At 41.2% G+C, this 17,818-nt stretch overlaps 1 protein-coding gene and 1 long non-coding RNA gene across 2 annotated transcripts in view; one reads left to right on the forward strand and one right to left on the reverse strand.

Annotated features, from left to right (window-relative positions):
- The window catches only part of LOC136402762 (uncharacterized), a 54,904-nt gene that overhangs the window by 2,851 nt on the left and 34,235 nt on the right, over positions 1-17,818 (forward strand). The gene's annotated exons all lie outside the window — the stretch shown is intronic.
- CUL4A (cullin 4A) overlaps positions 12,260-17,818 on the reverse strand; it is a 64,696-nt gene continuing 59,137 nt past the window's right edge. The window contains exons 19-20 of the mRNA XM_066380519.1: positions 15,185-15,337; positions 12,260-13,359 (exon numbers count right to left, since the gene is read on the reverse strand). Coding sequence (XP_066236616.1) covers positions 13,264-13,359; positions 15,185-15,337 — 249 coding nt within the window. The 3' untranslated portion in view covers positions 12,260-13,263. The remainder of the gene's footprint in view (positions 13,360-15,184; positions 15,338-17,818) is intronic.

Below are 17,818 nucleotides of genomic sequence, written 5' to 3' on the forward strand. Positions count from 1 at the left end.
CATATGGGAGTTGATGCTTCCTGCTCCTCCCCCTTCTCTCTCTCTCTCTCTCTCCCCCCTCCTCTCTAAAATAAAAAAAAATAGCCTCAGCTTTTCATCCTGTTACTTCACATTTACTGCATCTATACCTACCTTTACATAATGGCCTCTTGTCTTAGCAAGAACACACACTTACAGCACATCCACAAATGTACATGTACAAATATGAACACATATATATATAAGCACAAACATACACTCATGCACACAGATACACATACAAACATATATGTAAATACACATATATAAGTACACACACCCCTGGGCTTTGAATCTACTCTATCCGATCTTTGTAGAAACTTGAGCCATCAGTTACTCCTTTACCCTATTTTCAAATTCTTCCCTTCTGTTTCTCTCTTAGCTTCTTTCTCTTAGTCTGTAAACTTGCTCAAATTTCATCATCCAAAAGAAACTCCCTGTCTCTGTCTCTGATTCAAGCTACCACAAACTGCACCCTGCTGAACCTGTTCCTACCCCACAATCAGACTGTAATGCCCCTAGTTGCCACAAAGACTGGACATTTTTCAGTTCTCATTACATTTTACTATAAGGTCTACCGGAAAGTTCTGTCCGTTTCTATCACAAGTTTTGACACGTAAGCACATTTTTTTGGCACATGTGTGCCTCTCTATATCACTTAATGTATACTTACTGACATAGCAAATTAAAACAAAGTTGATTCACGTTAGTTTTATGTGTGAAGCGATAGTGTACCCATGGCTACTGATAAAGTTCATTTACGCCACTGTATTTTCTACGAATTTCAACAAGGAAGAAATGCTACAGAAGCACATAGAAATTTATTGAAAGTGTTTGGTGAAGGTACAGTTTCTGATAGGACATGCAGAAGATGGTTTGAAAATTTTGAAACAGGTGATTTTGACCTTTCTGATAAGCCACGTTCTGGATGACCATCTTTGATCGATGACGATGTTGTTAAGACCATGTTAGAGCAAGATCCTTTTCTAACAACATCGCAGATCGCAGAAAGGCTTAATTCAGCTCAGCAAACCATTTCGGACCATATTCGGAAGATAGGTGTGGAAATATTTATTTATTTATTTATTTATTTATTTTACAGGGACAGAGAGAGAGTCAGAGAGAGGGATAGACAGGGACAGACAGGCAGGAATGGAGAGAGATGAGAAGCATCAATCATCAGTTTCTCGTTGCGCATTGCGACTTCTTAGTTGTTCATTGACTGCTTTCTCACATGTGCCTTGACCGCGGGCCTTCAGCAGACCGAGTAACCCCCTGCTGGAGCCAGCGACCTTGGGTCTAAGGTGGTGAGCTCTTTGCTCAAGCCAGATGAGCCCGCATTCAAGCTGGCGACCTCGGGGTCTCAAACCTGGGTCCTTCCGCATCCCAGTCCGACGCTCTATCCACTGTGCCACCGCCTGGTCAGGCGAAATATATTATTTAATAAAGTTTATTGACGGTAAGAAAAATTTGTATTTTGTTTTATTCCAAAAACGGACAGAACTTTCTGGTAGACCTTATATTTCTTCCTTAAAATTCCCTTCTTCTGTGATTTCTGTTCCACCCATAAAGAATATATAGCAGTGACTATATGTGGCCCACAAAGCCTTTACAGAAGTAGTTTACCACCCCTACCCAAGACACAAGGGAAGAGCAAAGAACTTTAAAAACTTAAATCAGTGCCCTCAGAGTTTCACGAAGATGTTCTAGCATTAAAAAGTCAAATGCTAATCCGATACAGAGGCCAGCCAGAAAAACCAAAACCAAAAATGGAACAGTGCACTGTGGGCGGGACTGGGTTTTCATTATAACATCATCTGGCCTATTTGCTTAACAAAAATTCTTAAAGAAAGTGAGAGCAAAAAAAGTGAGAGGAAAATGCAGTGTCAGAGGAATTGAGGAACTTTTCCCAGAACAGAAGGAAGTCACAAGTCTTCTGAGGAAGGAGGTTCCCTGAGTACTGGCAGGGCAAATAAAAATGGGCTCCACTCTAGATATGTTCTTGTGAAAGAGCAAAACATGGGACTGGATTACAAAAGTTTGTGAGAAAAAGATCAGGTTAAAAAATAATGTCAGCCTGACCTGTGGTGGCGCAGTGGATAAAGCATTGACCTGGAAATGCTGAGGTTGCTGGTTCGAAACCCTGGGCTTGCCTGGTCAAGGCACATATGGGAGTTGATGCTTCCAGCTCCTCCTCCCTTCTCTCTCTCTGTCTCTCCTCTCTCTCTCTGTCTCTCCCTCTCCTCTCTAAAAAAATGAATAAATTTAAAAAAAAAAGAAAGTACTGACTTAACATCACATAATAAACCTTCCTCTTTAAAAAAAAAAAAAAAGAAAACAAACAAAATAATATCAGGGCCCTGGCCGGTTGGCTCAGTGGTAGAGCGTCGGCCTGGCGTGCAGAGGTCCTGGGTTCGATTCCCGGCCAGGGCACACAGGAGAAGCGCCCATCTGCTTCTCCGCCCCTCCCCCTCTCCTTCCTCTCTGTCTCTTCCCCTCCCACAGCCGAGGCTCCATTGGAGCAAAGATAGCCCGGGTGCTGAGGATGGCTCCTTGGCCTCTGCCCCAGGCGCTAGAGTGGCTCTGGTCGCAACAGAGCGACCCCCCGGAGGGGCAGAGCGTCACCCCCTGGTGGGCATGCCGGGTGGATCCCAGTCGGGCGCATGCGGGAGTCTGTCTGACTGTCTCTCCCTGTTTCCAGCTTCAGAAAAAAAAATAATAATAATAATAATAATAATAATATCAGATATTAGAGCTATAAATTAGAAGGCTATGGAACAGTGCCTTCAAAGTTCTGAGGAAAATGATTTTGAAGCTAGAATTTTATAAAAAGCTAAACTATTAAGCATAAATGCTAAGTAAATCAGATAAGCAAGGAATCAGAGAGTTTATCTCCCAGCATTCTCTCAGAAAAGTCAGGAAATGAAGTCAGAGGGAGACTTGGGAATCTGAGGAATGGACCTAAACAGGGATGGAAACAGGAAATCCCAGGACCATAGCTCTGTAATCATCTGAATTGAAACAACATCAGAGAGTTCTGAGGAAACTGTCTTTAAGAAGTTGGATTCGTGCAAATCATTTAATAAGAAAGTTTATCTTATCCTGACCAGGTGATGGCACAGTGAATAGAGTGTCCACTGGGGATGCTGAGGACCCAGTTTGAAACCCTGAGGTTGCTGGCTTGAATGCGAGGTTGCTGGCTTGAGCATGGGAACATAGACATGACCCCATGGTTGCTAGCTTGAACCCAAAGGTCGGTGGCTTGAAGTCTAAGGTCACTGTCTTTAGCCCAAGGTCACTGGCCTGAGCAAGGGGTCACTGGCTGAGTTGGAGACCCCCTCCCCCCATCAAGGCATGTATAAGAAAGCATTCAATGAATCAGTGAATAACTAAAGTGACTCAACTATGAGTTGATGCTTCTTTTTTCTCTCCCTTTCTGTCTGTCCTTCTGTCTCACTAAAAAAAAAGTGTATCATAGTGATAAGACAAAGCATGTGTTTTATGTGTCAACAATAGTAATTTTGCCTGACCAGGCGGTGGCGCAGTGGATAGAGCGTCAGACTGGAATGCTGAGGACCCAGGTTCGAGACCCCGAGGTCACTAGCTTGAACGTGGGCTCATCTGGTTTGACAAAAGCTCACCAACTTGGACCCAAGGTTGCTGGCTCGAGCAAGGGGTTACTCGGTCTGCTGAAGGCCTGTGGTCAAGGCACATATGAGAAAGCAATCAATGAACAACTAAGGTGTCGCAATGCGCAACGAAAAACTAATGATTGATGCTTCTCATCTCTCCATTCCTGTCTGTCTGTCCCTGTCTATCCCTATCTCTGACTCTCTCTGTCTCTGTTATAAAAAGAAAAGAAAAAAAATAGCAGTTTAAAACTCCAGGGAAAACAAAAAGTTGGACAAGAATGCCATAGTTCAAATACAAAGCAAGCTAAAACATGGCATGAGCTTGAGCATTTGATGGAGTATCAAAAAGAGACATTATTTGTCTCTGATGCTTACAATATTCTTTGAGTTGCATCGGTATGGTGTTAACATTTTACTATCTTGGGTTAGGCACACTTCTTGCTTCTGGGGTGAATATTATATCATCAATGCCATTCTGAGTCTTCAACTTTTAGATAAAATATGTAGTTTAATTATTAAATATATAAATATAAAAGTAATCTGACAAGGGCTGTCAGAAATTGGGAGAAAAAAGGAGAAAAACCATGGGGAAAATACGGGCCCTCATTTCCTCATTTTCATATTAGATATTCCTGAGAAACAGTAATTTTATGGATCAAGAAAATAGAGGTTTAGCCCTGACCAGATGGCTCAGGTGGTTAGTGCATCATCCCAAAGTGCCCTGTCAGGGCACATACAGGAACAGATGGATGGTCCTCTTCTCTCTCCTCTTCTTCCTAAAATCAATAAATATACGTTTTTAAAAAATAAAGGTTTCAGGCCTGACCTGTGGTGGCGCAGTGGATAAAGCGTCGACCTGGAAATGCTGAGGTCGCCGGTTCGAAACCCTGGGCTTGCCTGGTCAAGGCACATATGGGAGTTGATGCTTCCAGCTCCTCCCCCCTGTCTCTCTCTCTCTCCTCTCTAAAAGAAAATGAATAAAAAAAAAATAAAAAAAATATATACCTTTAAAAATATATATATAAAAATAAAGGTTTCAGCCTGACCAGGCGGTGGCGCAGTGGATGTAGTATCGGACTGGGATGTGGAGGACCCAGGTTCGAAGCTCTGAGGTCACCAGCTTGAGCGTGGGCTCATCTGATTTGAGCAAGGCTCACCAGCTAGAGCCCAAGGTCACTGGTTCGAGCAAGGGGTCACTTGTTCTGCTGTCGCCCCCCCAGGTCAAGGCACATACGAGAAAGCAATCAGTGGACAGCTAGGGTGCCGCAATGAAGAATTGATGCTTCTCATCTCTCTCCCTTACTGTCTGTCTGTCCCTATCTGTCCCTCTTTCCGGCTCTGTCACAGAAAAAAATAAATAAAGGTTTCAGTATGTTATTTACAATAAAGTAAATATAAGAGAACTAAAATTGACTAGACAGAGGAGGAGAGGAGGGGGAAGTGGGGTTCTTTGGGGTTGGCTCATTCCTTGTCTTTTTTTTTAAAGGTTTTATTTATTGATTTTACAAAGGGGGGTGGAATGAGAAATATAGTTGCTTCACTTTAGTTGTTCACTGCTTGCCATATGTGCCTAGACCAGACAAGCTCAGGGTTTCAGACCTGCGACCTCAGTGTTCCAGGTCAATGCTCCAGCCACTGCTCCACCACAGGTGAGGCTGATTCCTTGGTCCTTTAAGGTAGGAATAGCTGCTGTAGGATATAGTAGGTGGAGCCATTATGTTTTTCTACAATTTGTGACTGATTAATCTTACAAACATTGTTTTGACCAAAATTCAGAAAGTACAGAAGGAAGTAACAATTTTTTAATTTAAAAAATAAAATAATTTTTTAAATTAAAAAAAGAATCAAGTAACAATTTTTAAAATAAAAAGTACTTTAATTAAAAATAAAACAATTATTTTTAAATTAAAAAGTAAGTACAGAAGGGTCTGCAATGAAACGTTTCCCTTACCTTTTCCTAGCCTTCCAGAACTCCATTTTAGAGGGGTAGCTATTATTCTATTCTTTCCTGTCATTTCTCATATGTCTGTGTGTACATACGTGTGTATACACACATATAAATAGTAGTAGCACCATAGCACTATTTTAGTGTTCTATATTGTTAAAAAACAAAATTTAAGTGAATTAAAAAAAAATTTTAAATTCATTTTAGAGAGGTGGTAGCAGCAGAGAGAGTGAGAGAGAGAGAGAGAAGGGGGGAGGAGCAGGAAGCATCAACTTCCATATGTACCCTGACCAGGCAAGCCCAGGGTTTTGAACGGGTGACATCAACGTTCCAGGTTGATGCTTTATCCACTGCACCACCACAGGTCAGGCCTTTTTTATTTTTTATTTATTTAAAATTTTTTTTATTTGGGTGAATTTTAAAGACTGCTTTATTCAGTGATTCATTGCTGCCCACAGGCCATCGTTTCTCCACTCCTTGACCCCTCCACCACTGCTTCTCTGAAGCACATACCAAGGAGCCATGACTTTCCTTTCACAGTGCAGTCACCTCCGGGCACTTGGTCACTGCCCTTCACTCCTGGCAGTTCTCTATGCTGTTCATCACTCTTGACCCATCTGGTCCTTGTCCTCCCAGCTTTTATTTCACTGCAACCCCCACTCCACCCCCTTTTCCCCAGTTCTTATAATTGCTGATATTGTTACAGTGTTGGTCAAATAAGTTTGTAAAATATGATTTTTATGTTGGCTCGCTTATAGTTTGCTTTGGGGGTTGGGCAGCACCAGGTACTTGTGGTCTGTGAAATTACAAATTACTTTCCTGCTTCGGAAGGGCCATTGTTTTGCTAATGTTTGCTGGAGGAGAGGTTTTCATGCCTGAAAGTTTTGAAAAGAGAAAGAGAAGAAGAGTGCTGAGAAAGAAGCCATGTGTGCAGAGAGAGAGAGCAGAGAGAATGCAGAGTGCTGAAGAAGAAGTCAGTTTGTGCAGAGAAGAGGTGTGCAGATGGGGAACCAGAGCTGAGGGGCTTTGGCAGCTCAGCTGAGACTGGTGGGGCCTTGGATTCTAGGAGGAACCGGAGAAGATTCTCCTGGTTGTGGAACTGGATAATGGGTAAGGGCTTTGTGAGCTCTGAATGAAGAGGGAAGTGTTTTCCCTGTGTGTGCTTGTTGGCCAGTGCGAGACTTGAGTAAAGGAATGGCCCACCATTTTCTGGCTTCTCTATTTTTTTTTTTTTGTATTTTTCTGAAGCTGGAAACAGGGAGGCAGTCAGACAGACTCCCGCATGCGCCCGACCGGGATCCACCTGGCATGCCTACCAGGGGGCGATGCTCTGCCCATCTGGAGCTTCGCTCTGCTGCAACCAGAGCCATTCTAGCCCCTGAGGCAGAGGCCAAGGAGCCATCCCAGCGCCCGGGCCATCTTTGCTCCAATGGAGCCTCGCTGCGGGAGGGGAAGAGACAGAGAGGAAGGAGAGGGGGAGGGGTGGAGAAGCAGATGGGCGCTTCTCCTGTGTGCCCTGGCAGGAAATTGAACCCAGGACTCCTGCACGCCAGGCCGACACTCGACCATTGAGCCAACAGGCCAGGGCCTCTCTGTTTCTTTACTGTCTATCCGAATTCAATGGGAAACTGCATGTGCATGGCTTCGATGGCCACGACTACTGGCCCTACATACAGGAACGAGCCAGTTTCTGGACAGCTTGTTGTGATCAAAGAGACGAACTAACTGAACTGAGTGTATAAGTGTCTTAATTCAGAAATACTGGTACCCTGATAAGGCAGGGGAGTCCTGTCCACAAAGCTGCCTTAACACTGTCCTGGTGCTGGCTGTTTTTATAGGGTTCAGGGGAAAAAGAGGAAAAAAAGTAAAAAGTCAGTCACCTAACAATGTGCAGGAGGTGGGAGGTCAGCTGCAGAAATGTCTCCTCTGCAAGTTCTTTTGATGTAAGACGCCTAATCAGCATGTTCCTATCTGATGTTCTTGGTAAATCAAGACAGCTGGGGTCAGGTGTCTCCCAGGAACAGCCAGGACCTGGCCTCTCTGGGACCATCTGCCTCTGGGAATTATCCGTGAAAAGACTCCCTGTTTTCATAGGATACAAAGTAAAAATTTAAGATTGATGAACTATGTTTTTAATTAATTTATAGGCCTTAATTTTTCACAGTGCATCCTGCCCTAGACTTTTACAAACAACTATTGTGATTTAAACTCCCCTAATTGTCGGGCCCCTCCCCAATGTAAGCTTTCCCTGACATTCCTGCGAATGTAAACTTTTCCCTACATTTCAAAGTAAAAGCCAGGGAACCATTAAGAGAGACTAGCAAGCAGATAAACTATTTCCTAACCCTTACACATCTCCTGTTCAGTACAACTGAAAAGCTACTTACTCTTCCTGAATCCAAATTTCTAACTTTGGGGCTCCCCTATCAGTCTGAGCTCCCTCCAAACCCAATTCTTCAGCCCTTCAGTGAGCACATACCTACTTACCCTCCCAGTTATCTTCACAATTGGATTCCAGGGCTAGCTGTCCTAATCAGTCCCTCTCCCCCCATTGCACTCAGCCACCCCAATCCCCAAGGACAGGCCTGGCTTTGTCCTTCACCTGCTTCCACTCCCACCCAAGCCTGTGGTGCATCCAAATGCCAGGCCTAGGGGTGGGTGAGGGCCTCTCCTGTCCATCCTCCCTCCTGGGTCAGTACAGCTCTCTCCAGGCAGTTGCGGACAAAGCTCGTCTCAAAATGACCCCTTTGTATTCCTCCTTGTTTCATTTCTCTTTTGAAATCGCAGTCTGTACTCACTGTTATCATCTCTGCTCCTGTTCTCTGAAAAATGCATCTTAAACACATTGTACTTATTTCATGGTTTGTGGGTCTCATGCCTGCTAACTTGGAATTCTGTGCACACTAAAATAATTGTATTTTTATTAAAAAATTTCCCAGGCTTTTAAATTTTCCCCATGTAGACTTTTAAGAGTGTTATTTTTTAAATGGATGTTAACTTTTTATGTGACTAGACTTTTTCCATTCTGATAATAAAAAAATGTACCTTAAATTTATGGCTTCATTTTTTTTTTAAGTGAGAGGAGGGGAGATAGACAGACTCCCATATTAGCCTGGTCAGGGACCCACCTAGCAACCCTCATCTGGGGGCCAATGCTTGAATCAACAGAGCTATCCTCAGTGCCTGAGGCCGATGCACCAACCAACCGGAGCTATCAGAGGGAGAAAGGGGAGAGAGAAGGGAAGAGACAAAAGTGAGGGAGGGGAAGAGAAGCAAATGGTTGCTTCTCATGTGTGCCTGACCAGGGATCAAACGCAGGACATCCACATGCTGGGCCAAAGTCCTATCCACTGCACCAACCAGGCAGGGCCTATGGTTTCATTTTTATTAATACTTAAATCTTTGACCACTTGGAACTTTAGTATAAAAAATGGTTATAATCTAACTTTGTTATTTCAAGGTGGTAACCAGATTTTCCCAACATTATGTGTGGTTCTCCCTTTCCTTGACAAGATGCCCCTTTGTACTTATGGATTGTTTGGTTCCAGAAATCCATTTATTTGCCAGCAGCATTGGTGTTTAAATTACATTGTGTTACACGTTTTTAATTTTTTTAGAGACTGAGACAGAAAGGGAGAAGAGAAGCATCAACTCATGGTTGCGGCACCATAGGTGTTAACCCCATAAGTCTATCTTAAAAAAAAAAATCACTAAGTGAAATTTTTTATTTTATTTTTTGCCAAGAAAGAGAGAGACAGGAAGGGAGAGAAATGAGGAGCATCAACTTGTAGTTGTGTCATTGATTGCTTTTCATAGGTGCCTTGACCAGGGTGGGGTGGGGTGGGAGTGGGGCTCAAGCTGACAACCATGAGGTCATGTCTGTCATCCCACGCTCAAGCCACTCAAGCCAGCGACCTCGGGGTTTTGAACCTGGGTCCTCAGCATCCCAGGCTGATGCTCTATTCACTGCACCACCGCCTGGTCAGGCATATTATAGATTTTAAAACAATATTTGACAGTTATTACCTATCTATCTGTTTTTCTGTTTTAACTTTAGGATCACCTTGTCTATTTTGTTTTAAAGTAAGGGACATTTGACACCTTAAGATACCGCATAAATAAATGTATGCCTTTTATAAATGTACTGCTTATAAATGTATTAAGTATAAAGCATTTTAAAATGTTTTTTATATACAAGGGGTCCTTGGGTTATGACATAGTGCCGTTCCTACGACAGTGATATAACCTGAATTTTGGTGTAAGTCGAAACACACCCTAACCTAAGTCACTTACCTATCCTAACATGAGTTGTAAAATCATAATCTAGAACATAAAAACACAAACATGCTACATTACTGCATATTCTTCCGGCACCTGCAACCAAACTATTTCGCTCATGTAGTCCATAAGTATGATGCTAATGGCGTGAGCTGAAACACTCATGTCTCAATTTTTTCAAGTTGTTATGGGAGTGAGCAACGTAAACTCAAAACATCATTGAGGCTGTTGTAACCTGAGGACCCCCTGTAATATAGTTACTAATTTTATCCCTTTTTGTTGCTATTAAAAAAAATGGCCATTATATTTTGACTTTTCTGTTAAACTTTGTGTACAATTAAAAAATTAGTGAATTTCTCCTCAACCAGTGGTGGCACAGTAAGTAGATAGAGCATTGACCTGAACACTGAGGTCCCAGGTTCGAAACCTCAAGGTCACCAGCATGAGTGCAGGTTTGCCAGCTTGAGTGCAGGTTCATCAACATCCTAAGGTAGCTGGCTTGAGCCCCCTGGTTAAGGCACATATGAAAAGCAATCAATGATACAACTACAAGTTGATGCTTCTCATTTCTCTCCTTTCCTGTCTCTCTAAGCAAAAAACAAAAAAAACCCCCAAATTTTCACATAGTAAATATTTTGAACATAGATTTATGGGGTTTTTTTGAAAATTTTTAAAAGATTTATTCATTTTAGAAAGAGAGAGAGAGAAGGGGGGAGGAGCAGGAAGCATCAACTCTTACATGTGTCTAGACCAGGCAAGCCCAAGGTTTTTAACCAGCGACCTCAGCGTACCAGGTTGACGCTTTATCCACTGCGCCACCACAGGTCAGGCGTGAAATTCTTTTTTAAAAAGATTTTTTTGATTTTAAGAGAGGGGGGAGAGAGAGAGAGAGAGAGAGAGAGAGAGAGAGAGAGAAAGGAGAGGGGGAGGAGCAGGAAGCCTCAACTCATTCATTGTAGTTGCTTCTCATACGTGCCTTGACCAGGCAAGCCGAGGGGTTTGGAATTGGCAACCTCAGTGTTCCGTTTGACGCTCTATCTCTTTGCCGCCACAGGTTAGGTATGAATTCTTTTTTTTTATTTTTTTAATTAATTAATTTATTTTTCTTTTTCATTTTTCTGAAGCTGGAAACAGGGAGAGACAGTCAGACTCCCGCATGCGCACGACCGGGATCCACCCGGCACGCCCACCAGGGGGCGATGCTCTGCCCATCCTAGGCGTCGCCATGTCACGACCAGAGCCACTCTAGTGCCTGAGGCAGAGGCCAAGGAGCCATCCCCAGCGCCCGGGCCATCTTTGCTCCAATGGAGCCTTAGCTGTGGGAGGGGAAGAGAGAGACAGAGAGGAAAGCGCGGCGGAGGGGTGGAGAAGCAAATGGGCGCTTCTCCTGTGTGCCCTGGCCAGGAATCAAACCCGGGTCCTCCGCACGCTAGGCCGACGCTCTACCGCTGAGCCAACCGGCCAGGGCTTGAATTCTTTTTTTAATCGTAGCTTTTTAGTTGCTTCTTGGGAGCTTTCTGGGAATCATTTATTTGTAAATATCTTTCCAATTTTATAGCTTTCTCATCTAAGTGCCTTTTCCTTTTCAGTAATTTCCTCTAAACTATTAGCTTTACCATATTAACCTTTAACTAAAATAAATCTTTAAATGATACTGATAACAGAAAGTACAGAAACAGACAATTAGGAGGTACAGTGTGTTGTTCTTAATCACCACGAAGTCAAACCAGTCTGCTGATGTTCTCACGAGTAGGGATTTCTGAAAGAGGACAGGAAGAACTCATTACCCGAGAGGGTGACAGTTATTTGCCGTTTCTGGTTCTGTCTGTTGTACTAGTAATGAATTTTAAATTGCTAAAGATTTATGAAGAATGTTGTCTGCATACCACAGTTTTATTAATTAATTTTAAGGCCAATTTTACTAATTTTATTCAGAGTAAGTCTACATTAAATTACAATATTAATCTCTAGAGAGAATGAAATTAAAATATAAGAAGTAGAAATCTATTTGGTCTTTCATAGACCACATATTATAGAATCAAAAGAAAATTTACAAATATAGAAATGAAGATACTTAAAGAGGATTTTCATATAGGAAACCCATAAGATGTCATTTTAAATACGCATGTTTCAAAAAGGCAGAATCTTTGAATAATTTAGCACAAAATCAAATTATATAAACTTGGTATATTTCAGAAAATATTGCTTTAAACACTTATACCATGATCAAAATTCCTTTGGTAGTTTTTAGTCAAAATGAAACATGCTATTATGTAAAATATAAAGTACTTTTTAAGTGTTATCATAAAAGTATCTTTATTATAGTTACCATACTAACATCATCTGCTGTTTAACCTAACCTATACATACACAAAATGAAACCAGGTGCCAATGAAAGCCTTTTAATCTTTTGACAAAATAACCTCTGCTTCACAATAAAGACTTTAAGTCTCCTATAAAACTTTTTACAGTGGTTACAGCACAGAGAACAATGACTGTCCCTGTGCCTGACTGTAAAAACAAAACCAAATTTTGTTACAGCAATCATACAAATACTGCAATTAAAAAAGAAATCAAACAGCAGTTACCCCAATGCAAAAAAAGAGGGACTGCTAGACTCAATTTTAGAATGGTAAACTCAAACACACTATCCCCCCAAAATCCTTAAAACAGAAAGTTCACAAATAATTCAGTGGAAATAAAGGTGCTGATGGGTTCACTTCATGAAGCACACCAGACCTATGTCCTCTTGGCACACATCGGAGGTTGCACTGAGAAACCTCGGTATAGAAACATCAGTTACCAAAGTTTAACACTTTTTGAAAATAAATGAAACAAACAGATGCCAGTATTTAGGTTGCATAATCAATAAGCCAGTTTTTAACACTGACTTTCTTCCTAATGTTCACCAATTAAAAGCTCTTGTTATTAATCTGAGTGTTCATCAACTAAGATAGCTTATCTTCAGGAATATCTAAGTAATCTCTGTAACTAAAGAATGCAGCATAGAGGGTCTTTTTCATTGTGCATTCATGATCACACACACAAAAACAAACCAAACTTTCAGTTTCCTGCTACAACACCTTACAAAGGAATCTCATTTAACCAATATCTTCTTGTACAACCTCAATGTCATTCTGCACAGAGCAATGGAAACGATTTAAATGACTAAAAGAACAAGAGGAAGAACTGGAGGGTGAAAAGATACATATGCTATTTGCATATCCTTAAGCCTTGTGAAGGGTTATTCAAGAATCATCGCCTTTCCTTCTAATCCAAAATATCTGTGCTGGCTCAATCCCAGAAAGTCCTGGCAACAGCACAGAAGTGTTTTACTGCTCCGAAGATTCATTCCAGTGTTTCACTGAAAGAAAACAGCTGGCTGACGCATCAGGCCACATAGTGGTACTGATTTGGATTGTCTTTGTCTCTCTCCATATAGTCTCTGTCTATAAGAGATTCAATTCTTTTTTTCAAATCTCCAGGCTAAAAAAGAAAAACAAAACCCCCAGTTACAGTGGCATTAAATTTACAAACATGGGAAATATAACATCATGCATAAAGTATGTGACATATATTACAATTGTATATACATACTTATTTGTAATTATAAACTAATTATAAAATGAATAAACTAAAACTCCATCAAAAACAATGTTAATATTGTCTCTTGATCAACATGCTTCCATGTGACTTTGTCAGAGCAGGAAGTTCCCTCAACTTCCTGTGGGAAATGTGTGTGATACTTGTGAAATGTAAATACATTATTGGTCACTAATGAGTACACATGCATTGCATATCCTATTAAGTAACACATATTTGTTTGAAAGAATATCTGATGTGTCAGGGCGTTTTCATCTGCTGCTTCTCCCTAAGTACTATATTTATTATTATATTTACTAGATATGCTATAGCTATGTAGTATAATCACAGATTCTGAGTATTCCTGTGCTAAAAGTGGATGATGAATTGACATATCCAAGCTATGACATGTCTGCCCATGAAGGGTGCCCTCTGGCTCTGCTGTGTTAGAAAGCACAACTATGCTGACAATAAGAGCAAGCATTTCCCTGTATTTTCTATCTTCCAGACAGCATAATTTTCTGTTCAGTGATAGACCATGTTTTACAATATGTGCCTGAAACCCAGTTACCTATCAAAGCAGAACTAGGTAGTATGGCTGTATGCACAATTTACTTGCTATTCAGTCTTTTATTGCTGAGTCACTCATTTGCTAGGGGGCAAATCAACACTCCCTGGCTTGTGGTAGGGAAGAATGCTGTAAGCAGCAGTCTTCCATGACTGTGCAGGGCACTGTGGAGCACCCCTTGCCTTTGAATAGTACAGGAGCCCCATAATTGCTGAGGCAGGATAACACCCCCTCCCACCAGTTCAGTATTGAGACTCACTGGTCCACCTCAACTTGCCTCCCTTGAGGAAAAGAGAGGGTAGCTGCTCTTTTTTCAGACTGGGTAACACATAATCAGGGTACTCCAACCTCAAAAGCACATGTAGCAGGTTTAGACACTGAAAGGTCAGGTGTCATACGAGTCCCATTCTTTCTAGGTGGGTATATATGTTTTGAAGAGCTCTTTATAATGCCCTCCCCTCACTTATCCTGTACTCCACATATAGTCAGGACAGATCTCACTTCTAGAAATACGTAGGACTGAAAGGTTTTAGGGTAGAATTTTTACTCAACAGCAACAAAGACATATTACTGAGATAAGAGAATGCTTTGTAGCTTGTAAAATGATGAGTAAATGAGTTGATAGTATGATCTCCTTAATATCCTGTGATAGTCCTGGCCAGGTTAGAGCACTGTCCAGATATGCCATGGCTGCGGGTTTAATTCCTAGTCAGGGCACAACCAATGACTGAAAAAAAAAAAAAAAAAAAAAAAAGTGGAACAAATCGACCCCCCCATCTCCCTTCCTTTCTCAAATCAATTTAAAAAGATCCTGACATATAACCTGAACTGTTACAACTACTGAGAATATATGGGTCCATTTCCATGCAGTACCCTCCTCTTCCCTTCTTGAAAATTTAAGTACATCTCTGCAAGTGGGAATTTTAGGTATCTATCATTCCTACAATCAATCGTAATGAAGAACATCTGAGGTAAGTTCCTACTGTGATAACTTGCCAGATCTTCTACACTTATTTTATGTACACAAAGATATATTTTGTAGCAAATGAATACTTGCAATGTAGAACAAATGATATGACTCTGAAGGAACTGAGAGTCCAACATGCTTTGTTAATCGTTTAGCACAACACTATAGGTTTAATTAAGCAAATATACATTTACCTTTACTGGAAATTTCAGCTGATTATACAACTCAGAAACTAAAAGATTATGACCAAGAGTCTTCCTCATCTTCATTATTCTGACGATAGCAGCGTCAATCTGATACTGTCTATCCTGAAACACTCTCTCGGTGGTGCTGACTTGTTCTTCAACCTGCAAAAAAAAAAGACGAAAAGTGAAGTTTAATGACCTATTTTAGTAGTATTTCATACTATTGAGTTTGAGTAGAAATTTGAAAGGCCAAACTTTGGATGAATCTTGTTCTGCTATGCATTTTTATATGTTCTAATAAAACCTAGAGTCCCAAGAACAGTGTAACTTCAGTACCAAAACTTGAAAATTAATTAAAAAAGTTACTTAAAAAGCTGTAAAAAGCCAGTATAAACCCTATATAATCCTGGATTAGATCTCGTAGCACAGTAATAAAAAAGGCATACTAGCCACCAGAAATGTAAATTTGGCCCTAGTTGGCTCAGTGGCTAGAGCACTGGCCCAGCACATAGACGTCCAGGGTTTGATTCCTGGTCAGGGCACACAGAAGAAGTGACCATCTGCTTCTCTCCCACCTCCCTCTCCCCTTTCCACAGCCAGTGGTTTAATTGGTTCAAGCATCAGACACCGGCACTGAGGATGGCTCCCTTGGAGCGCATCAACCTCAGGTGCTAAAAATAGCTCCGTACTCGAGCATCAGCCCCAGATGGGGTTGCCAGGAGGATCCCAGTTGGGGCACATGCGGGAGTCTGCCTCACTATCTGTCCTCTTCTCACCTAAAAAAACAAACAAAAGCCTGACCAGGCGGTGGCACAGTGGATAGAGCATCGGACTGGGATGCGGAGGACCCAGGTTCGAGACCCCAAGGTCATCAGCTTGAGCATGGGCTCATCTGGTTTAAGCAAAGCTCACCAGCTTGGACCCAAGGTCACTGGCTTGAGCAAGGGGTTACTCAGTCTACTGCAGCCCCACAGTCAAGGCACATGTGAGAAGGCAATCAATGAACAAGTAAAGTGCCACAACGAAAAAACTAATGATTGATGCTTCTCATCTCTCTCCGTTCCTGTCTGTCTGTCCCTGTCTCTCCTTCTCTCTGACTCTGTCTCTGTAAAAAACAAAAACAAAAAAAGTAAGCTTTGCTCAACATTGGGAACCTACTAATATAGCTGAGATTACCCAATAATTTCAAGGTTAGATTATAATCATCTTGATAAGGTATGATAAAACTGAAAATCAATTCTTGATTTAAAACAAACGAGCATATTAAGAATTAAAGATAAAAGAAGAGCCCGAACAGAAAAAGAACTGTTATCAGAAACAAATCGCAAACACTGATAACTTCATATTAAACAGCAACCTAACGGGGTCTACAGATCAGAGGGGTGGGGGACAGGCAGGTCTGTATATGTATGTAAGGTGTGTTTCAGGAAGGGAGACTCCAAGCTTTCTTCATATTTTCAAAGGAACCCATGACCCCCCCAAAAAGGTTATTGTTCCCTGTACTCAAGATTAAAAACAACAACAAAAACACTGCATGAGTGTAATCAAAAGTGGCAGTAAGTGATTTTCTTTGGGGGAAAGAGATGACAGAGAGTCCCACTTTGGAATTATAACTCCAAAATCTTATACTCTTTAATTACTTTATTATAAATTCCTAATAGTACAAAAACATGAATCAAAGGATATGTCCATTTAAATCTTTAACAGATATGTCAAATTACCCACTAAAAACGTGTAACAATCCAAACATCTTAAAAACAAAATAAAAATGCCAGTTTTCCCATATATTACCAACCCTGGATATGACAAACTTTTAAACATTTTCAAAATTGACAGATGAAAATAGAATGTTACTTTATTTTGAATTTCATAAAAGTTACTGGTAAGAGTGAACATCTTTTATACATTTATTGGTCTTTATTTCTTCTTGTGTAATCTGAACATATTTTCTGACTGGGCTACTTGGAACACCTCTGTGTAAGTGAAGCAATCACTGTCTACTGCTGGAGGTGGAGAAAGTAGGTACCACTGAGGTCAAGTCAAGCTGTCCTTCTGTTGTCTGAATTGACCTCAATCTTTCTAAAGGCCTCTACTCACTCATTCACATGTATTAATACACAGGGGCCATGTGGACACCCTGTTATACAAGTGGGTGCCAAGGAGTGCAAGGACTTCTGCATTAGGAAAGGCCTGACGGCAGTGGGCCAGACCTGCTCTGGACATGAACCTTGAGAATCTGATCAAAACTGCAGATGCTCCGCCTGTACACAGATCACAGATACAATGTCAGTGGGTCTAAGACACCCACAACTCTTACCACTTCCACCCCAGGACCCTGGCTGAGGCCGAGGCTGAGAGAATGGCTGAAATATGCTGTGCAAAAATAAAAAGACAAGTCACTGGGTTTTGGAAATGACATGCTCTCTCCACTAACAGACTCTGATACAGGAATCTCATTTATCCCACCATTTTTTGTGAAAAACTGTTAAATGCATTTCTTCCTGATTGTCATTCCTATTGTGAATATAAAGTTACTGAAAGCTACATTAAAATGAGTACTCTTATAAACAGTATTCAAATACTTTAGAAATATGCTTCAGAACTTTTATAGTTAAGAAATTATAAAAACTAACGCTTTCTGGA

This window comes from Saccopteryx leptura, chromosome 4, assembly GCF_036850995.1.
Source record: "Saccopteryx leptura isolate mSacLep1 chromosome 4, mSacLep1_pri_phased_curated, whole genome shotgun sequence".
Lineage (NCBI taxonomy): Eukaryota > Metazoa > Chordata > Mammalia > Chiroptera > Emballonuridae > Saccopteryx > Saccopteryx leptura.